Source organism: Clarias gariepinus, chromosome 2 (assembly GCF_024256425.1).
Source record: "Clarias gariepinus isolate MV-2021 ecotype Netherlands chromosome 2, CGAR_prim_01v2, whole genome shotgun sequence".
Classification (NCBI taxonomy): Eukaryota; Metazoa; Chordata; class Actinopteri; order Siluriformes; family Clariidae; genus Clarias; species Clarias gariepinus.
In genome coordinates, this window is record NC_071101.1 from 15,508,666 (window position 1) to 15,530,953 (window position 22,288).

Consider the following 22,288-nt stretch of genomic DNA (forward strand, 5'->3'; position numbering starts at 1 on the left):
TCTGAGTGGTTATCTTTAATATGAAAATGACCACAGTTTCTGAGTTTACACACATACTGACAATAAATATTACTGTTTCAGATTTTCATATTATAACTTATTCTTGAAGATCCTCTTCTTGAAAATCTCACAGTGTTTGAGTACAAATGCCTCTATATCTATTCTATTCTAGCACCACATCGTCCACAGCTACAGCGTCTGCGTCTCCCTCTGCCTCTGCCTCTTCTTCCTCTCCCATGTGCTCCCTCTCCTCATCTTCTCTGTTAAGCTGCGCAACTCCAAGCCTGTAAAGGGCATCTCGGATCATCACCACCTCGCCCTGCTGGCACACCCTGAGCACCTCGGCCATCTGCTGGCTCACCACGTCCCGGCTGCTTAAAAAGTCGACTAGCCGGTTGTAGAGGTAGTAATGTGCTGCGTTGTTGAACACGAGCGTCCTTTGCTTCGCTTTTTCCCCAGACTTTTTCTCGTTCTCTTCTAAACTGTTGCTCATGGATGCAACCAGATTGGAGTAAGACTGCAGCTCCTTACAAAGAGTCAGGGCACGGTGGGGGTATGATGAAGAAGACGAGGATGAGGAGAGGGAAGGATCACCAGGGTGCAGTATATAGCGCGAGGAGGACTTGGTGTAAGGGTGAACATGGGAGTTGGAGTCCACAGATGAGAGGTCCATGCTGTACTGCTGGTCCTGGAGCTCAGGACAGGAGACATACTGAGAAAGAAAAAGAGTAGTTTATTTAAAACTTTCCTACATATCTCTAACCTACTCTTGGTTTTCATTTCTAACTAAATGTTTAGCCACAGCTGTGAAGCAATAGTGTGCCTGCTGGACATTTAAAAAGCAGAACTTGTCAAAACAGCCTCTCTGTCACGAACTCAAAGCATGGGATGCAATAGAGGAAGTGAGACATACGATTTTCTGGAAAACATATCCTGCCTCTTTCTGCATTGAGTACCCTGTACTTAATATGTAATATAATTAACCTTACAAACAAAAGAGGTGCACCAAAACCTACAAGACCTATGATGATCTTATGCCAATTCTCATTGCTGACCCAAAACTCTAGTACAAACTATTATCTGATAACTCTGTTATCAGTCTTGGCTTAAGCTTATAGCTCCCAAAGTTTAAAATTTACTTCCTCAAAGACTGTGACCTCTCCTGGATTTCAGAATTTAAGACTGAGGATGTCAAAAAACACATCCCACCCAGTGCTATTCCAGTTCATTTGTATCTGATGTCCCACGCTGTAGGGATCGTCTTCCTCTTATTATATAGTTACTTCTGATTATGTTTCCTATGACCTTTAGTTTTGCCCTTGCATGCTCTCTGTCATTATGTTTCTGTCCTTTATTTTGTTTCTTGATTTGTCCTGATTCTGTTAGTTGTTCATTCTTAATCGTGAATACTTTATATCTCATACGCATTTGTAATATTTGACTTGCCCATATTTTGTTGTAAATTTGAGACAGTCAAGTAAAACTAAAACGTTTTGCTAAAGAAATCATAAAAGTGTTGATGATAAAATTCGTAGCCGCAGTGAATCATGTGAACGGTGCAAACATTATGAAAGAGGCAAATGATGCCTGGTCCTTGAAAATCAAACAACCATTCATGGAGACCACCTGCACATTACAGGAACTCGACTGGGAGTTATTGTAATTTATATTATCTACACGTTTGGGCTTTAAAGCAGTTCCTGGGGGACCAGCATTTTAGATGTGATGCAGGCAGTACAATCATGGCTTCTGCGTACTAAAAAAAAAAAAGGGAAAAAGAAAACCTTTCTACCTTGATGGTACTTAAACACCAGTGAAACGCTGGGGTAAGTGCATTAGTGTAGCAGAGGATTGTATAGAGAAATAAAAGTAGTTTTAACAGTGTTCTGTTATTCTGCGCAATCAAAAACCTCTGCCTTGTACTAGGAAAAGATTATGCAAACGGACCTAGAACTTGAGAGTGGCATCTAATATAAAATATTTATTACTGTAAGTTAAAATATACACCTACGATATATGAAATGTACATATAAATGACATATTTGCTATTTAAGATACAAGTCACTTTTGCTTATTTAGTTTTTGATTTCCCTTACTCTCTTTTATTTAAAATATTTTATTTTGAACACGGCCATGACAATAAGCACTTACAAATTAAATTTAAGCAAGAAAATATATCAGCATATAAACCAAGTGCAGACAAACTTAAACAACTTGGTTTAAGGCATGAAAGAACACAAAGCCCAAAGCAAACCATTCCAATATTTGGATGTTGTTTTAATCTAATTGCTTGACTCAGTCAAAAACATACACATGACTGGTGAAAAAAAAAAAAAAAATGTTACACAAACATCGTACTGACCTCTACAGGACTCGTGGGATCAGAGAAGCAGCCCTGGTTCCTCCCCCACATCTGTGACGCCAGCTCGGGGTACAGCGCTTCTGCGCACAGCGCCACCTTTTGAGCACATTCCGCTATGTACACGGGTGGCCAGAAACGAGTGGACACAAGCAGGTCCACATGATCGCGAGCGCTCTCCCCACGCACCAGGTACTTAGATCCACACACCACCTGTTTAAATATATATTTTTTTAATGTTGTCCATGAAAGTATATTCCATTAACTTGCTTATTAGCCATATTTTACTGTTAAATGATGTTTCTGAATGAGTGTTTATTTAACATATCATACATAATAAATGAAAGGATTCATGAAACACTTGATTTTATTGTAATGTCGTTTTTATAAAAATAAGCAAGATTTATAGGAAGATTTTATAAGAAGTATAAAAATATAAAAATATTTTCATTCCTACACAGAGTGTAATCCTTGTAAGGAGAGCAGAGAAGATATGTACCTGGTGAGGGCACACCTTGCTGAGTTTTCCTGCAGTGAGGTGTTCAGCAGGCTCGGGGGCTGTCGAAAGCCCATTTTGTACTTGTGTGTAAAGCAAACACACGGACACCATCAACTCATCCTGCCAGCGGAATAGAAAACTCCTCAGCATAAACCCACAGACAGGCAGTGCAGTAAAACAAGCACATATATTTACAGTACATGTGCAGTGTGTGCACATGTAGTAAAAGAATGTGTGTATATACCTTGGTGCTGTGTGGCACTGGAGGTACACCACATTGCTCCAATATAGACCGTAGCTCTTCCTCAGTGTGCTGCTCCATCTGCTCTGGTCTTAGATGACCGTCATGGATTAAACGTATCAACATGGACAAGTCTCCTGTGCAGCCAGCACACACATACACCATTATAATGCTATAATCAGCTATATATTATATATAACATATTGTACGTTCATCATTTTATTATCATAAAATTCTAAACAAAAACGTTTCAAACTCATTTTTTCAGTCATAATGTGTGTAGCAATCAAAAGAAGTGTACAATTATGGATGATCTTGGTTTGAAAATAACTCCACCTGTGTGTTCCATGTTGGTGGTGATCTTGTCCTTCTCTGTATTTATGACCACGGAGCTCCTCATCAGTGCAGGAAAGAAGGGAGCAATAATGGAGGCATCAAAGCGTGTGATGGAGACACTGGAAGGAAAGATTGCCTGCTCCAGAGCCTCGCTCTCCATCGCCAGCCAGAACTCCTCCACCTGCACCTCGTCAGACGCCTGGAACTCCGGCCATGTGAACTTCAGCGAGAGGACAGAAACCGTGTTCGAACCTCCATCCAATTTAGTCAAGTGCTTCTTGTTACAATTTTACTTTACAGTACTACGATGATAGAGAATATTCCTTTACCTCCACGTTTTTCAGCTGGAGAACGACGTTCGTATTGCGTTGTGCGATTTCCAGTTTAGGTGCGATGCCGCAGATTCCGCAGATCATGTCGTTAAAATCGCGCACCGTCAGACACTCGAATGCCCAGTAACCACTGCACAACAGCTCCTGCACACGCGTGTGTTCATCTGGACTTAACACACAACCTGAGGAGAGGAGGGGGGGGGGGGGGGAATATCAGGTACGGAATGAAGAAGAGGGTTTATTTTTCTGGAAATAGTGATAATTGTTTTGGTATTTAATTCTGTTAAGTTTCTGGTGCTTAAATTGACAATCATACTAAAATGTTTCATATTTCAGCTGATATTACCTTCACAGGAATTTGAAGGTAAATTAAACTTTTTTACCTTTCATATATATAAATACAAAGTACACTTACCTGGTGGACAGTGTGTGTTGTTGATTATGTCGAGGGCTGCGAGCGAAGGATCCTGACCCTGTTTGATCTGACTCCGGATTTTAAAGAACAAGTCCAAACTTACCAGCAGCTGGTTTCCCACATTAAACAAACCTGAGACACACATGTTTTGGTAAAAAATAATGTGTTACCCTTTATATTTACATGTCAGATGAAATAAATTCTTCTGGATTATTATACAGTATCTTGCAAAAGTCACGAGGCACCCCTCATTTCTTTATATTTTCATTCCATGAGCCATAGTTTATCATATTTTTAATGTAGACTTAAGGAGTAGTTTTCCTGAAGGGCATTCGTGGCTCTCGTTTTCAGTCCTGTACCTGAGCAGCTTCAGAGGAATATTTTTTTGTTTAACTTAAGACATGAACCAGTGAGAAACAGGTGCAGATGATGACAGATGATCAGGCCGGTGATTACTATACTGTGATGCTGAATGGTGAGTGGTTGGAACAGACGAGAGGGAAAACGAGGTTGCTGCTGAGGTTGTTACCGTACATAGCCAACCAATTTTTTAATTGCATCTTAAGCCGCTTCGCAGCCTGCCGCAGTAAAACATCTGTTCCATTTCCTTAATTTAACTTCATTTAATATATAGAAATGAGGGGTTGCTCAAGACTTTTTTCAGAGTACTGAATATACAGTCAGGCCCCTAGGTTTTGGAACAAAGATACTTTTTTTTGCCATTTGGCCTCTGTACACCACCACACTAAGCTTAAAATGAAACACTCAAGATGGAAGGAAAGTCAAGATTATTAGCTTTAATTAAAGAGGTTTGACAAAATTGTGGCATTAACCATTCTGGAATTACAGTCATTTTCACTCACCCACCCAATTTGGGCAGCTTATAAATAATGGAACAAACTGCACGGATTGCTTTTAATACTTGGACGAAAATCTTTAGCAGTCAATGACTGCTTGAAGTCTGGAACCCATGGACATGACCAAATGCTGAGTTTCCTTTCTTGAGAAGCTTTGCCAGGCTTTTAGCTGCTGCTGGTTTGTGGGTCTTTATGCAGTCAGGTCATCAATAAACATCATACATTACTGTAGACTGTCACAATCCCCAAGAGTGTTCCTTACATGGCTAGAAAAAGGGTTCTTCTTCAACATGGACAGAATTCTGCGATCATCCACTTACAGTAAGTTGTCTTCTGTGGGCTTCCAGGGTTTTTGCTGTTGTTGAGCTTGCTAGTTAATTTTGTATTGTATTGGCATCTTTTTGATGACTGATTATTTTTCGGTCTAATAATGGCCACTTTCAGTTGCATAGAAACCTCTTTGGGCCTCATGTTAAAGGTTGAATGCAAGTGTAACACTCAGAACCACCTCCATGCCATTAATATGCTTGATTAGTCATGGAGGGGAAAAAAAGGCAACAGATCGCACCAGGCCATTCAACTACATATCTGCCTTTTGTTCCATTATTTATGAGCCCCAAAAATGTGTGTAGGTATGAAAATGGATTTATTTCCTTGATGGTTGATGCCACACTTTTGTCAAACCCCTTGAATTGAAACAGAAACTCTTGACTGTTTTGAGTGTTTCATTTCAAATTCAGTGTGGTGGTGTACAGAGGGCAAATGCCAGGACAAATGCCAAGTCAAATGTGTTTCTTACTGTTAAACAATATGAGATGGTGTGTTTTTAGCTATGATGGGATCTATGTGTAAGTGTATCATTCTGTGAGCATGTGAGGGTACCTGGGTAGAGGCTGGTGAAGCTGTGTAGAGCCAGACACTGTGAGTTCAGACACGTCTTCAGCTGCAGAGACACTGGCTTCAATAGAACCTGTGTTACTAACCAACACTGCTGCTGACCTGCTATAGAACAACTACACACACACACACACACCATATAGGATAGAGTGACCAGAATAAAGCACTTACTGAAGATAAATTTATTCAATTAACTAAACCTAAAAAAAAACACTGACTATAAAGACCAGCTCTGTTGTAATTATAAATAAAGTGAACGGTCCTGCCAAACCAACAAGGAATACACTGACCTCCTGCCAAAAAAAAAAAAAAGAAGCCATAAGCTTGATTTAACTAAGCAAATAATTAAGAGCCTTCCATTAGATAATTATTGCAGTGATTATTATGTTTCATCTTGCAAGGAGTTATTTAATCCTAACCGAAAGCTAAATAGCCACTTATCAGTGAGACTTATCGGGAAAAAAAAGCCTTCAATTTGCTTGGGAGCATGAAAAATGGACTGAGGAACATTATAAAAGGGTCATGTGGTCTGATGTGTTCAGATTTACCCTGTTCCAGTGTAATGGGCGCATCACGGATAGAAGAGAGACGGAGGAAGTGATGCACCCATCATGACTAGTGTCTATTGTACAAGCCTGTGACAACAGTGTTATAATCCGGGGTTGCTTATGTTGGTCCGGGCTCAGTTCAACATCGCTATGGGTCCACAAAAAAGAAAGCGCAGCTGAGAACCTTAATATATTGAATGAACAGGTTTTTCGAAATAATTGATTTTTTTTCTTTCCTGATGAGAAAAGTATATTCCAAGATTACAATACCCGGATTCATCAGGCTTGTATTGTGAAAGAGTGGTTTAGGGAGAATGAGACATCGATTTCACAACTGGATTGGCCACTACAGAGTCTAGACCCTAAACCTACTGAGAATGTTTGGGATGTACTGAAGACGGCACATGTGAAAAGAAGACATTGCATAAGCTTATCAAAATGATGTCACAGTTGTAATACAGTCCAAAAAATGTTTTTTTTCTTTTTTTTTTTTTGGTCAGGCAGTGTACATCACTTTTTTTATAAAAAGAAATAAAACTTTATATTAACTTAAAAAATATATAAATAAATAGTCATTTGATTTAAAAGGAAAAAGCTACCATTATTATTATTTATGTAGCTAGATTAACAACTTTATCACTTTATTTATGCATTCCAAACAACAATTCTCAGGGTCTTTTTAACAATTCAACAATTCAAACAATTTAGTGTTTCGCTCAATGTTTGCTTTCATTTTATTGACTGTACTGTACAGTATATACGCAGATACTGGTTCAGTGCATTGCTCACAAACACTCACCTCTCTCCTCCTCTGTAAAGCGGACAGTTGCACAGACTGCAGTGAGTGGCTGTCGGCTCGTACGAGCTCGGCCAGCCATCCTGTGGGGAACCGCAGTGCTCCTCCGTCACTCCGTCCGTCTCCTCATCCTTTTCACTGTCCTCTTTATCTGTCTTACTGTGCGCTTGGTTGAGGTTGTGTATGTGCGTCAGGATGTCCTGGAGCTCAGCTTCGTTCTCGGGGAACTGGAGGCTGTGTTTGAGCAGGGTCACAGTGGACTGACGCTGTAGCTCCCTCTGGCCTGGGGTGAAAGGTTGAGATGGGTCCAACAGACGTGTGGACATATCTGCTGGCTCAAGAGACGACTGCATAAAGCAGACATTGTCACATTTACTGATGTATAGCCTCACAAAATACAAATAAAAATAACATATCAGAATAAAACAGAATATCTTTGCCTTGATAAAATGCCTATTTAAGGCAGCAACTCACTGCTTTGGCTTTCTTGGTAGCTTTGGTGGCGAGTTCACAGCCGCAAATCGGACAGTACTGCGGCTTGTGCCTGTTCTTATAGACGTAATTACAGGAGGGGTTTTTACATCTTCCCCTGCCCCGCGCTGTAGACAAGCCTAGAGCCTGCCGAAGCATAAGAATAAAAATAAATCAACAAATAAATATTTTTTTATGCATATTAAATAATTTTTAAATGCATACCAGTGAAGAGCTTGAGTTTTTCTTCAAAGGCACCATAGAGAGGATCTTCACTCCCCGTTCAGTCACTACATACTGGCTGCTGTTGACTGCAAGTGGTTTCTAACATGCAAGACAAACATATACATAAGGAAAACACTGCACTGCATATATAAAAGGAAATGTGATCAAAATTGGTTTGTGCAATCAATATAATCCTAACAAACAATAAGTCAAAGAACATTGATGTGTTTCTCCAATTTAAGTACTGTATACACCAATCAACCATAATATTAACGCCATCGCTAGGGGAACAACACTGAACAAACCATAGACCAGTAAACTGGTGACAGAACCATGAGCACCCAAGTCTCACCCATGCCCACAAGAATCAACCAGAGGTAGAAAGGCACCAGAACACCCAGTGCACCAAAGCCTGCTGCATACAAGGTCCAGCAGGAATAAAGCCCCAGGCCACCAACACGGGCCCCCAAACTCCCCAGATCCTAATCCGATCTAAGCACCAATGGAATGTGCTGAACGAACAAGTACGATCCACTGATGCCTTACCCCACAACCCCACAGCATCCAAAGGATCTGCTGCCAATGTCTCAAGGTGAACCCAAAATCCGGTGGCTCAAGGTGAACCCTAAATCTAGGTGAGCATAAGATTAATGGTTTTAATGTTATGACTGATTGGAGGATGCATTATTAGTGACCAATTAGCCCATACTCTCACTCCTAACTCAACCACCTTTTCTTTCTTTTTTTTAAAAAACAACTTGCTCTATATTGTTCATCAGGTTTTTTATTATTTTTTTTTTACAAAAACTACAAGTGTAAAAAAAAAAATCAAAATTCTTGAAATTGTAAAACTCTAATGTGCATTCACAACATGCCGAATAAAGCAGCTGTGAGAGCAATATATTTAAGTAATATAAAAAATGTACAGACATTTAAATCTGAAAATATAATAACTAGTTCTTTTTCAGCAAGGTTAGGATTGTGGTGGATGCGGTACCTGTTCATTACATGGCACCACACATTTATGCACTCAGTCACACCTAGGGGTCATTTAACATAGCCTATCCAATCGACTTTATGGTATGTTTTGTGGTTATAAATGTTAATAAAGCACCCACATTTTTATCAAAGACTTGAGGGATACAGGAAGCCACATTATTAGTGCCAAGCTTCTCTCACCTGTTCTAAGGCACTGGGAGGTACAGAGTGACCCAGCTGCTTCAGTGTGCTGGGTTTCAAGCTCAAAATCCTCTCATTTTGTGGCTTTACTGGAAAAAAAGAATAATAATATAAAAAAAAAAAACAAAGATTGCAACCATAAAGCTAATATTTTAAAGATTACTACCAATTTATTAAAAAAAAAGCAATTCTTTAATACATAGGATTTACGCAATACTTTATTTTACAAAGAAAGTGTGTAACATAAAGGAAGTAAATATTTACTGTAGCATCGCACATGACTTACTTAGTTTTATTTAGTATGAAATCACACACTTGCCATGTGTTGTTCAGTAAATGCATATAGAGTAGTGCGGGTTTGTCTCCGAATTGCACAACCATCTTTAAAACTGATACTGTTCACTAAAAACAACCTAATTTTCCCCCTCGGCATGAAGTTTGGTATCACTCTGAATATATATCAAGTAAAAATTAGATAATATGAATTATTAGCTTAAAGGTGTTTTATGTGTAAATAAATAACCGTTTTTAATACTAACATAAGGAATTTGTATAAATTTTTTCTCATAATTAATATTTATCAAACCAATTAGTTTTTATTACCTGTTCTAGTCGTGATTTTTGTGTCTCCATTAATCTTACTTGGAGGCACTGCAATCCACTGAACAACAGCAGGTTGAGATGAAATACCTGGTAAAGATAAAAAACAGCCATTACAACAGCTGCATCTAGTACCAATCACCAGTAACTCCATCTACAGTATATAAGGGATAAAAACTTAATCATACATTTAATACAATGCTTACTTGGGGTGGCAGGAGCAGGAAGAATAGCCCGTATGCGCCGTTTCTGTCCTGTCTCTTTGCTAATGACGCGAACACAGCCACCACTTAACCCACTGCACAAATTGAATGAAAGATGAAATAAAGATTTGCAGCACAATTCTTTCTTTATATACCAAATTCAATTTCCAATCTAACCAGTATGCTCACATGACAGTCGTTGATCCTGACAGCTGAATGCTTTCTAAGTCTTTGTCGCCCCCGGCTGGTTGATAAACTGTAACTACACCCATCTTTTCTCTCCTCCAGGATCCGGGGGCATTTGTGAGTGCAGAAACATCAGTCTTAACTTTAGGATGAAGCACAGTTTTGTCACTTTTTTTGCTCTTGGGTGCTTGTGTTTGTCCTGTGACCGTGTCAGAGGGCTTAACAGTGCTCTGAATAGCCACTTTGGAGGACACTGCCATGGACCTGGAACCATCAACCTGACCTTTCAGTTTTTGTGGAGATGAGCTGGAACCAGCTCCTGCTTTTTTGGCGGCCTGAAATGAAATGGAGACTCATGAAATCCCTCAGCAAAACTGACATTCAAAAGGGAAATCAGGATAGAATATTATACAGTATGTGGAAACAGACAGTCTGATTAAGATCTCATACAGCCACAACCAAAAGATTTTATAGTGAATTCTCAATTCTGATTAGTCGGCATGTGGTTGAATTATTTCAACAGCATCTTTGACAGTAGAGCACATCTTAGGTTTATATTATATTAACCTTTAAAACATTTCCTCAATATTAACAACAACAACAACTTTTTAAAAGACCCCAGCATAGGCCTCTTCCAAATTGTTTAGATGTCGCTTTATGGTAAAAGTATTAAAAAGTACATTAAAAAAAATTGTAAAAACCATATTCATGTGGTATGGAAGTAAGAAATGGAAAAGGTATACTAGCTTAAGGCGAAGTAGCATCTAGTGATTTTTTTTTTTAGCATAGCATACCTCAACCGATTGGCAGAGATGGCTCAATCAGGTCAAGTTTGGCATATTTGTAAATAATAGAATGTGCTCTACCTAAAACGTTAAAGGGATAATGTTCAGTTATATCATTGTTTATTTTTGTTACTAATTCACACTGATTTGGATAGTAGATGCTCAGATAGTTAAGACTAACAGTATATTTTTTTTTGTCTATGAATATGTTAAATGCTAAGCTAGGAATTTGTGGGGCCAATAAATCGAAAAGTTTCAAGAATGTAAGGTCTATAAACTCTCAACCTTTAGAAAAGAAGAAGATGAAGAAGAACAAGGTCTAATGATTTCAGTGAGAAAAATACAGTATGCCATGTCTGCGTTTTATAAATCAGAATGATGGTAATTCTACTTCACATTAAGGCTTCGTCATGTTTTATGCCTCATATGTTAAAAAGAAAGACAGATTAAATTAATTCATTTAATCTAAAGACAAATAAGTAACATACAGAAGAGGAGATAGATTGACTCACAGATGGAACCCACTTTCCACCGAGGTGCTGTCCACAGTCAGGGCATCGAGGAGGTTTATGGCGAGTCACGTAGGTGAAAGAGCATCCAGGAGTGCTACAATAGCCTCGACCCCTCCTAGTGTACTTTATGGACTGCAAACAGAGTTCACGGTCAAACTGTTATTACTAGTAGTTATTAATATCTTTAGCAAATGTTACTATTTACAGTAATTCAGATATTACCACAGAGTCCAGTGATTTTAAACAGTATAAAGCATACAATTATACTAAATACAACACAACAATAGTATTGTAATAATCAGTATGTGCATGATTGAAATAACTAAACTAATAAAAGCATACAGCAAGAATCATCAAGAGATACTACTGACCAGTTTAAAGGAGGGTTTGGGCTCTGGTTTGGCCTGGTTTACCAAGGGGAGCATCACTACAGGACTGACTGCAGGAAGGACTTTGTTTTCTACCAGCTCCTAAAAATATGACACACATCATGCCTTGATTATAATGTAAATATAAAGATAACACATAAATCAAATTGTTGTTTGTATAGAGGAGTCTGACCAAAACTAAAGTTTTTTTTTTTTTTTTTTTTAGAAATGCATACAGTATAAAAATGGTTTACTAAAACCCCAGAGAAACATTGCAATACCCTGCAAAAAAACATTTACATGATAACATTTACTTTTTTAATATTCTTCAATAGCCATGCTGTAAATGTATCCAATGCATCTAATAACATACATGATTTATGCAATTTTTTTTTCTCCGTCTGTCAGCAAAAAGCATAATGTTTTTGCCCAATGTCAATGTAATGACAATAAAACTGCATGTATTTGCTACAGATGTTCAATTTATTGTATTAATAATTAAATTTCTTAATATTATATTTTATCCCTGTATGGTCCTGGTTCTGTGACCATATGGTGCCACAGCATGGAAAACAAAGCTGGCAGAAATTACTGCATAATATTATCATTTATTTTGCACATGTAACAAAACAAATCATAATTATAAAGCGACTGAAGTGATAAACATGAAATAACTGATTTATTAATTGATTTATTGATTGATTCATTCATTCATTCATTTTCTTCAACCAACATTGAGCTAGTTGTCCATGCCAAAACATCTCAATACTGGATTAAAAGGAATGCCATGTTGAGTCTTACATTACTGGGTATGATGGCTACCAGATGTGTAGCATCCGCTTTGACCTGTGAAATTGCAGTCACACCCTCAAACCCCTCCTCCACTTCCATGTCATATGCTCTGCCAAAAGCCCTGCCTGATGCCCCACCTCCATCCTCCTTCACCACCAGACTGGTAGACTGGTGACTATGCTGTGGGAAAGTCAGAAGTCGCCCAGTTGAGGTGGAACACTGTGGCACCATGCCTTGGAGCGCTCCAGATCTACTTAAAACCGTGTCGTCAGCGAGAGGCTCCATGGTGACACACTGCTCCACCAGTTCTACCTCACTACCCAGAGCCAAAGGAGAATCACCATCCATACAAAGGTCCATGGAAGTCCCGGTCCTCTCCTCCGCCACTGAGGTCTTTGAAAGGAGAACGTAGTCAGTTCTTGGCAGAATTCTACGGAAGCCTGGGACATCCTGAGAAGCTGATGACTGTGTGGTCTGTTAAAAGACAGAAAACATGCATTCAGGTGCCATTTCATCAATCAGGTAAGTTCACGTCAACAATTTTCATGACTTACTGGGTCTACGCCATCTTTCTCCATCTTGGCCCTCTCCAGGTAATATCCTTTATCAGCTACATTGAGCCTCTTCCAGCTGTCGCTGATGCGCTTGTTGATCTCAGACTGGGGCATGTCAGGATTCTCTTGCTGCAACCTCTGATGCACGTCAAAGTAATACAGCAGGTAGGCAGACCTACAGGTGACCGATAAGTAGTCCAGTAGTAGGTGAGCAGCTAGATGTTTTCCAGTCACCTTATAAAAGATACTCCAGCAGTTTTCAGTATCTCCATTACTCTGAAACTTGTAATGGAATTCTATGGGCAGTTCTACAAATTTTGTAGAACACATTCCTCAAAACTTAAGGTTTAAATATGTATCGCTCTTCCATTCAAGGAACTGAACTAATTTATTAGATGGATAGATTTGTATGGAGTGTGGACCGCACTGAATCTTCTAATTAGTAACTAAGGACTGTTTTCCTTGTGTTGCTCATACTCACTCGCTCTCATCGTATATACCGCTTTATCCTGTATTCATGGTCGCGGGGACCTGGAGCCTATCCCAGGAGACTTAAGGCACGAGGCAGCGTACACCCTGGACAGGGTGGCAATCCATCGCAGGGGCACACACACATAGACACACTCACACACTCATTCACACAGGGCAATTTGGGAACGCCAATTAGCCTAACCTGCCTATCTTTGGATAGATGAAGGAAACCGGAGTACCCGGAGGAAACCCACCAAGCATGGAAAGAACATGCAAACTCCATGCACACAGAGACGGGAATTAAGCCTGGCCGGGAATCGAACCCAGACCCTGGAGGTGCAAGGCGACAGTGCTAATCACTGTGCCTGTGTTGCTCACGTCTTTGATAAATATTTTTTTGTAAGATATTCATTTTGGACTTTTTTGGATTATTAGTGCTACAGATAAACAGGTTAAACATTTACTGATTCAGTAACTGCCCTAAAACTGCACTAAACCACTGGAGTGTACCGTTAACATACTAGTAATAGATATAGGATTTTTCAAGATACACAGGCTTACTCCAGGGGTAAGATGTCATGCTTTACCTGGGTTTTTTGGGTTTCTCTGCATGTTCTGTGGTGCCTTTGGTCCTTCTCTTCTTCTTGGATGAAGTGAGCGCCACTAGCGTACAACAGCTCTCCACCTCCTCAGTCACCTTCACATCCGTTTCCTCATATATAGGCTCCATCAGTGAAAGATTTCTCTACAAATACCACATAAGTTTCTCACAGAAAAAGAAAGTCATATAAAATAGAAATTTCTGAATATTTTAAGTATTTGATCCCCAAGCAAAACATGGCTTAGTACTTGGTAGAGAAACCCTTGCTGCACAGCACAGTGGAAAGAAGTTTCTTGTAGTTGTTTACCAGATTTGCATACATCTTGGGATGCATCTTGATCCACTATTCTTTAAAGATTTTCTCTAAATGTTTCTATTGGATTAAGGTCTAAAGCCTGTCTAGACCACTCCATGACCTTAATGTGCTTATTCTTGGGATGCGTCTCTACCTAGAAGACGGTTCTGGCCTTGACTGGTGTTGGCAACTGTTTCTCTGGGGACTTGACAGTTAGATAGTTCATGACTGGAACTTCTTACAAGTCTACCTGGGTCTTCAACAACTACCTGGACTTCATATTAACATCAATTAACATCAGCTATTATAGCTGAACTGCCTCCCACCCTACACACTGTATAAATGCAGATCATTTACTGCTTTCTGTTTCACCCAAATGAGGATTGAGGTTGAGTCCGGTTCCTCTCAAGGTTTCTTCCTATTACCATCTCAGGGAGTTTTTCCTTGCCACTGTCGCCCTCGGCTTGCTCACCAGGGACAAACTGACCATTTTGATTCATACAAATTCACATTTCATACAAACTTAAATAATTTTTTTGACTGTGTAAAGCTGCTTTGCGGCAATGAAAATTGCTAAAAGCGCTATACAAATAAAATTGAATTGAATTGAATTGAATTCTTGAGCCACTCCTTAGTTGCCTTGGCAGTATGTTTGGGGTTATTTTCATGCTGGAAGACCCATCCACAACCCATCTTCAGGAGGTTCTCATCCAAAATTTTACAACACATGGCCTCATCCATTGGCCCCTCAGTGCAGCAAAGTCAATCTGTACCTTTAGCAGAGAAACAGCACCAAAGCATAATGTTTCCACCTCCGTGCTTGACTGTAGGGACTGTGGTGTTCTTAGTCTCATAGTCAGCATTTTTCTTTCTCTTAAAACAGCAAGTCGAGTTGATGTCAAAGAGCTCAATTTTGTTCTCATCTGACCAAAGCAGTTTATCCCAATTTTTTTTCTGTTCATTGGCAAACCTCAGAGGGGTCTGTACTTGTTTCTTTTTAAAGAGGAGAGGCCTTGCTGTGCTGAAGGATTCAAATCCATGCAGGTGTATTGTGTTACCAATGGTTTGTTTGGTGACTGCACTCCCAACTGCCTTGAGATCATTCACAAGCTCCTCTCGTGTAGTCCTGGGCTGGTCTCTCATTTTTCTCATGATTATTCTTAGTCCATGAGGTGAAATCTTGCATATAGGGCAATTAATGGTTACTTTGTATTTCTCCCATTTGTAAATAATTGCTCCAGCAGTTGTCTCCTTCTCACCAAGCTTCTAGCTGATGGTCTTGTAGCCCATTCCAGCCTTGTGCAAGTCTAAAATTTTGTTCCTGACTTGCTTTGACAGCTCTTTGGTCTTGTCGATGGTGGTGAGGTTTGAATGGAAGATAGAGATTTTGTGGAAAGGTGGCTTTTATACACATACCACATTATTGTTAGGAGCACCTTCTTAAATTAATGTGTACCACAAGAGCACATAACCAGTCTGTGAGAGGCAGAATTATTGTTGGTTGGTAGGGGATCAAATACTTATTTCCTCTTATTGAAATGCAACTTAATTCATAACATTTGTATCATGTGCTTTTCCTGGATTTTTGGTTGATTCTGTCTCAATCCTTTACCATAAACCTATGATAAAAATTATAGACCCTTCAATCCTTTGTAAGTGGGCAACTTAGAAAATCAGTTAAGAATCAAACTATTATTTCCCCTACTATATATCATACTATTTTCCTTTTCCTGAAGTGTGTACATTACTTTGGCTGCCTCTGTATGTGCATTTCTTGAAAATTATATGTAATGTTAATATTATGTAGTCCTTGAAAATAATAAATGATGCATGTACTGTACAGTAATTAATAGCCGGTCTTGTTCATGCTCCTTTCTGGGTAACTCGAGGCTCCGCCTGTCCTGACGCCTACATGTTACCATCGCCTGTGGCGATATATATATACTGTATATATATACTGTATATATCGCCTGTGGCAATATATATATATAAACTGTGTGTCCAGAAAAATAGACACTCCATGGTACTCCACAATAAACTTTTTGCAAAGTACAGGATCATGGCTCTTTCTCACTCCCTAGACCATGCCATGTTAGAATGTCAGGTCAGATGGGGCTGTTTTGAGTGGTATTAGAGTACAGTACAAGCTATTGGATCTTTCCTGAAGTTGCTACTAGGTAGGCTATTGTTGTTCCTGGGGGCAGAGGTAGATCAGTGGTTAAGGCATTGGACTACGGTTTGGAAGATCCCAGGTTCAAACCCCACAACCACCAAGTTGCCACTGTTGGGCCCTTAAGCAAGGCCCTTAACCCTTAACTGCTCAGATGTGTAATGAGATAAAAAACAAACAAAAAAAAAATTGTAAGTCGCTCTGGATAAGCGTAAATGTAAATGTTCCTGGAGCCAATGCCAGGAGACTTAGGCCCACTGGGGTACAGCCTGGACAGGGTGCTAATCTGGCCACACTATGATAAATATAGGAACGCCAGTAAACCTAACCTGGGGGGAAACCAAAGTAGCCAGAGGAAAACCACCAAGCGGGCTGACTCCATGCACACAGGCTGCCAAAAGTGACACAGTGTGTAATTTAATTTAGTTTTCTTATAATTAATTCTGACTATTTCTATTTTATTTTAGGAGCATTTTATCCGGGTGAACAACATAGATTTTTAACTCCAGTCTTGAAGGCCACTTTACAACATCTCTGCTTTTCCGAATTCTTGACCTAACTATCAAGTTTATTATGGAAACCAAGAAAACTGTCTGTATCTCTGGAGTGGAGTTGAGAACATCTGGGATGACTGTCACCATTGCAGGTTTACTGACTTCATCATACTAACAGCCAGTGTCTGCTTTTGGGCAAAGTGATACAGATAATCTATTGCAATTAAGAAAAATATAGTATTTAAAGTAAGCTTTACAACATTATTTCCTAACTATATGTATAAACACACCTCAACGTGTGTTCTTCTCTACACACTGTGTATCAACCTGGCTTGCAGGCAAAGCGTCTGTGCGCTGCTATAACCCCACCCGAGAGAGAACGGCCCCAACCCAAACAACAGCCCACTTCTTACACCACCGCACTACACACGGTGTAAACTAAAGTCACTACCTAGTGCACTACGCCTCCATGAGGAAGCTATTCGGCATTCAGCCCCAGCGAACCTCCATACTGACTTTGTGCAACACGAGTTGTCCAATGAGCGACTGTCTTGTTGCAACCTTACCTCTGTCGAGCCGAGAATTCTTTCCAAATGTTTCATATCACGTAGAAATCCTCTTATGATATTTAATCATCTCTGGAAACATGCTGTATACCACAATAAACGCGGTAATGCGAAAATAAGCAGGCTTTTAAATACAAAGAAAGACGCATTTACAGATCTTTCCGTCTCCCAGGTTTCATTAAAAATGGCGCAGTGTTGCTAAGTGGGGCGACCAATCCAATGACGCGATGAATAAATAATAGCCAATCAGAAGAAAGCTTTTAAACACGTGGATGTTTTGTTAGTTGTATGACAGAAAAAGTAACAAGTAAACGTAATTTTATTTTAATTTATTTTTAACATTTATTTATTACAAAAAATAAAAATATTTACATTATCTTGTTTTACCATTTCTAAACATTTGATTTATTCATTTTTACGTTTCTTATCAAAGTAACTGCAAAATAATACTAATAGTTATTACTATTATTGTTATTTAATATGTGCAGGTGTCCAATAAAATATTTATAAGAAAAACAAAAACGAGTAAAAAAAAAATTATAAGAAACTCCTATACTGTATCTAATCAGGCAGAAGCAGTGGAGTAATTATGCATGTTTTTCCCAAACTAGACGAGTCGAGCACAGATGTTATCGAACGTGATTCACACGAGGACGAACTATGGCAAATGACAAGGTGAGAGTGGAGTGCGACTTTGCAGTTTGCTTTCGACAAATAAAAATCTTCTAGTTTGCAGGTTAAAATGGTTTGGTAATTGATAGCGACGGTAAGATTATCCACAGCAATAATCATACGTGTCATGATCCTTCACCTTTAATCAGCTACTAAACCAAAGTACTTGCTCTGTCTCAGTTTGTTATGCTAGCTTTCTGTGTCTGTGAACTGCCTGGGTACTTTGTCCAGTACTGATTGGAGTTACTTTAAATGTCTATTACATTAAAATTACTTATTTAATTGGATATTAACAAATGTAAAGTTTTCTTTCATGGAAAAAAGCTACCAATCATTGCTTAACTTGCTTAACTTTTATAAACGCATCATCATCGAGTGGGAATCAAGTTTCAAGATTCACATGCCACGGATATGGTCGTTTTCACCGTATGTCGTTCCTCAGACAACTTAAAACCTGGCAGTAGAATTCGTTATTGCCGGTCTGGCTCCTTGGGACCATTTCTCGATGCACGATGCCACGAATGTCAAAAAAGATAATAAACAAGCACAAGTCGAGCTGCAGACATTCCTCTTCCTATTATTGTTAGTCGAGATGATGGGCTCTTCCACTGTGAAAAAGGTTGCTCAGGGTTGTACCCATACACTTAAGTTTCTGTTCTTAACACTGTTCCGTATGGCACACTGACAATGGTAACAATGTTGTGGATTTTTCTCCGATGATGATCATCATGCACTAGTTGTCGAATTGTTTTGACATTTTTGGGGGGGGGGCTGAGCTCATTGAAGGTCTTCCTGATCTCTTGTCATCTTCCAGTGATCTTCTTCAAAACACCTCAGACAACTCACTGCAGCATCACTAACTCCTTAAACTTGCCGATTCATGTCAAATGTCTCTGCAGCCCAGTTTCATGCAGATTTTCTCATTTACTCTTAATTCTAACTAGCTGTTTATCATGAAATAACAGACGTGGTAACCCAAGTGGTCAAAATAGCACCAGTTCCACAGCTTTCGATGTACACAGGATGATGTCTTTTGGCACACTGACTTATGAAGTTTAGTGCTCTCTGTGATTGTGCATGCAGCCTTGTTTTGGCCTCTGTAGGCATGTTGCAAAACTATGATCCAAACATTTGACCTCTGTCATTGCCAACAAATGGATAAAGTATTGAGATAAAATTTTGTTCTTGACCAAATACTAATTTTCCACCACAATTTGCAAATAAATTCTTTAAAAAAATCCTACAATGTGATTTTCTGGATTTTTCCATAGTTGAGGTATACCTATGATGAAAATTACAGGCCTGTCCCATCTTTTTAAGTGGGAGCACTTGCACAATTTGTGGCTGACTAATTACTTTTTTGCCCCACTGTAGTTGCCATAACTGAAATGTCTTTTTTTTTTTTTTTTTACCATGTATGGAAACCACAATGACATGTAGTTTAAAGTTCTAGCTTTTTAAATTATGCTTACCTGTAAAAGTGCACTTTAAGTAAAAGGACAGGAGTAGCTTTATGGTTATGACATGGGACTACTAATCTAAAGGTCATGGGTTCAAACCCTAGCACCACCAAGCTGCTTCTGTTGACCCTAAACCTCTCATATGTATAAAATAGGTCGCTCTTGATAAGGGCACCTGTTAAATGCTGTTAAGGTAAATGGCATTTACGAAGGCTGTTCAAGTCAAACTGGGACTTTTGATTCGAGTGTTCTGCAGAATAACAGAACACAGTTATAAGAGGAAAAACTCACTTTATTTTTTTTATATAATCCTCTTCTACACTAATGCACTTATTCCAGTGTTTTACTAGTGCTTGGATATAAAGTTTCTCAGTACACAGGACCTATGTCCTGACTGTCTGCTTCACGTCTAAAACACTGGCCCCCCCAGGAACTCCTGGTTTGGAGCGAGGTCAGGACTGTACAAGGGGAATGGGCAATAATTCCCAGCTGGGTTCCTGTAGTGTGCAAGTGGTGTTGGTAAATGATTGTGTGTACAGTTTCCATAGACAGATACGTCTCTTCCGCAATTTGGCGTCGAATTATCCATCAATATTTAAGGACTGGTTGTTCCTCTTGCTAAATGTTTACAGGCCCAAATGCAGTGGGCATAATATAGCTTCATGCACAGTTGCTTCTACACCTATTTTAAGAAAGTTCTAGTTACAGTAGTCTGACTGAGTCACTATGTCATGTTCTCAGTATTCTTTGTGTTTTGTGTGTGCAGGATCCCCTGAGTCAGCTGAAGGACCTGGCACATCTCAAAGATCAGCTCACAAATATTCAGCAAAGAGTAGAGAACGAAGTGCAGCTCGGGATACCACAGGTACTGCTAAAGTCCTGACCTAATATCCAGTAAACCCTTGTTTAGTTTATGAATTTATTGAGTCATGCCATTCTTATGTAATTGGTTTACATATAAACACCTGAGACGTTACAAAGGTTTACAGCAGCAGTTGCTGCATAACATCGGTCGTTTTAGCCGACTTCGGAGCTCTATTTCTGTTATGGAGCTCATTACGTTTCTGCTTTTCAATTTATTACATATGTTTTATTTTTAAGACATAGTCAATCTGTAATGCATTTTGTTTACGATATTAAATCTCACGTTGTAGCTATTTTTAGTTTTATAGCTTTATAAAGGCAAACTTGTGTATTGCATTTTTATTAAAAATTAGTTTATTCATAAATATTTTTCAGAGAAATTTAAGAAAATACAGGTTGTCCCAAAAAATTTAACGTCATTTAAAATATGAATATCTAAGTAACTATATGTCCTAGGCAAATTAAATTAACTAGGCTTTATGTTGAGAACTAAACAATTTATTTATCTAAATTCTAACAGCCTATTCAAGAGGATATAGATTTTATAATCGGTTTCACAAAGCTAGACAAATGATCAATATGAGCACCGCCTGTGACATGAAAGACGTCAAGTTGGTAGTCCAGCTCCTGACAAACATGCTGTGGCATATCTCATGTAACATTCTTCAGCGCCTCAATGATTCTGTGCTTAAGATCTTCTAGGCTTGTAGGAAGAGGCGGGATAAAGACCAGTCCTTTTGCATACTGTAGCCTCATAGGAAAAAAAAAAATCACAAGGTGTTAAGTCAGGTGAAAGTGATGGCACATTGTCATTATTACTGAAAAAAATGTAAAACATTAAACTTAGTTTTTACACATCTTGTTAAAATTTGAGATAATTTGATCGAGAATTGGCTATGTTGTTAGACTACCAAATAATGTCAAAATTTTTTGAGGCACCGTGTATTAATATAGAATTTGTATATTTATAATTTGTGATATTAACAGAATATTCTAATACAAATCGGGTATCGTGATATTGTATTAGGTGTTTCCCATACCTAGCATAAAGTATGAGTGTTCCATATTTTGTGTTTAAGAAGAATTTAGGATGTGATAACATCACCTACTGTGCTTAACATTTCTCCCGTATTTGACATTTCTGTGTGTCCTCTCTCCCGCTCCTGCAGGGTGGCTCGCTGTTAGCCTCTCCGTTCCTAAAGGGTTTCCTGGCTGGCTATGTGGTGGCCAAACTCCGCGCCTCAGCCGTGTTGGGGGTCGCTGTGGGAACCCTTACAGGCATCTACGCTGCACAGACCTATCAGGTTCCAAACATTGAGCAGACCATAAAGGACTATCTAAACTCCTTGAAGAAAGGTCCTAATAATTAACAGTGAAAGAGAGAAGGGATCATGAAGCAGCATCAATTATAATCAAAGAAATATGAACTTGTGGTTTAATTTTTTATTTGATTAGCTGTAGCTGTCTGGACAAAGCAGGGCTAAGAGTCTGAACACGAAATGTGAAAACCTGTGACTAGTTAAAGTGACAGTTTGTTTGT

At 39.0% G+C, this 22,288-nt stretch overlaps 2 protein-coding genes across 2 annotated transcripts; one reads left to right on the forward strand and one right to left on the reverse strand.

The window, feature by feature from the left end:
- On the reverse strand, positions 1 to 17,934 carry hmgxb3 (HMG box domain containing 3). The gene is made up of 21 exons (XM_053515228.1): positions 17,753 to 17,934; positions 14,214 to 14,371; positions 13,156 to 13,330; positions 12,611 to 13,075; positions 11,813 to 11,911; positions 11,442 to 11,573; positions 10,148 to 10,479; positions 9,962 to 10,053; positions 9,759 to 9,845; positions 9,156 to 9,244; positions 7,977 to 8,075; positions 7,755 to 7,898; positions 7,284 to 7,627; positions 5,922 to 6,052; positions 4,183 to 4,314; positions 3,765 to 3,949; positions 3,436 to 3,655; positions 3,103 to 3,236; positions 2,859 to 2,978; positions 2,363 to 2,572; positions 1 to 712 (listed from the first exon to the last, which is right to left on the reverse strand). The coding sequence occupies exons 1-21, from the start codon at positions 17,786 to 17,788 to the stop codon at positions 164 to 166; spliced, it is 3,933 nt and encodes a 1,310-aa protein (XP_053371203.1). The 5' UTR covers positions 17,789 to 17,934; the 3' UTR covers positions 1 to 163.
- Positions 17,935 to 18,362: 428 nt separating this feature from the next.
- On the forward strand, positions 18,363 to 22,146 carry LOC128544796 (SLC35A4 upstream open reading frame protein-like). The gene is made up of 3 exons (XM_053515070.1): positions 18,363 to 18,427; positions 20,651 to 20,749; positions 21,918 to 22,146. Exons 1-3 carry the CDS (start codon positions 18,413 to 18,415, stop codon positions 22,116 to 22,118), a joined length of 315 nt encoding a protein of 104 aa, XP_053371045.1. The 5' UTR covers positions 18,363 to 18,412; the 3' UTR covers positions 22,119 to 22,146.
- The last annotated feature ends 142 nt before the right edge of the window (positions 22,147 to 22,288 follow it).

Excerpts from the sequence above, each read along its gene's own strand:
- hmgxb3 (XM_053515228.1), bottom strand. The coding sequence starts at position 17,788 with ATGAAACATTTGGAAAGAATTCTCGGCTCGACAGAG. Across the intron at positions 10,480-11,441 it reads GTGGAAAGTGGGTTCCATCT|GCCGCCAAAAAAGCAGGAGC; the intron begins GTGAGTCAATCT and ends ATTTCATTTCAG. Across the intron at positions 7,628-7,754 it reads CTACCAAGAAAGCCAAAGCA|TCGTCTCTTGAGCCAGCAGA; the intron begins GTGAGTTGCTGC and ends TGCTTTATGCAG.
- LOC128544796 (XM_053515070.1), top strand. Across the intron at positions 20,750-21,917 it reads TGCAGCTCGGGATACCACAG|GGTGGCTCGCTGTTAGCCTC; the intron begins GTACTGCTAAAG and ends CCGCTCCTGCAG.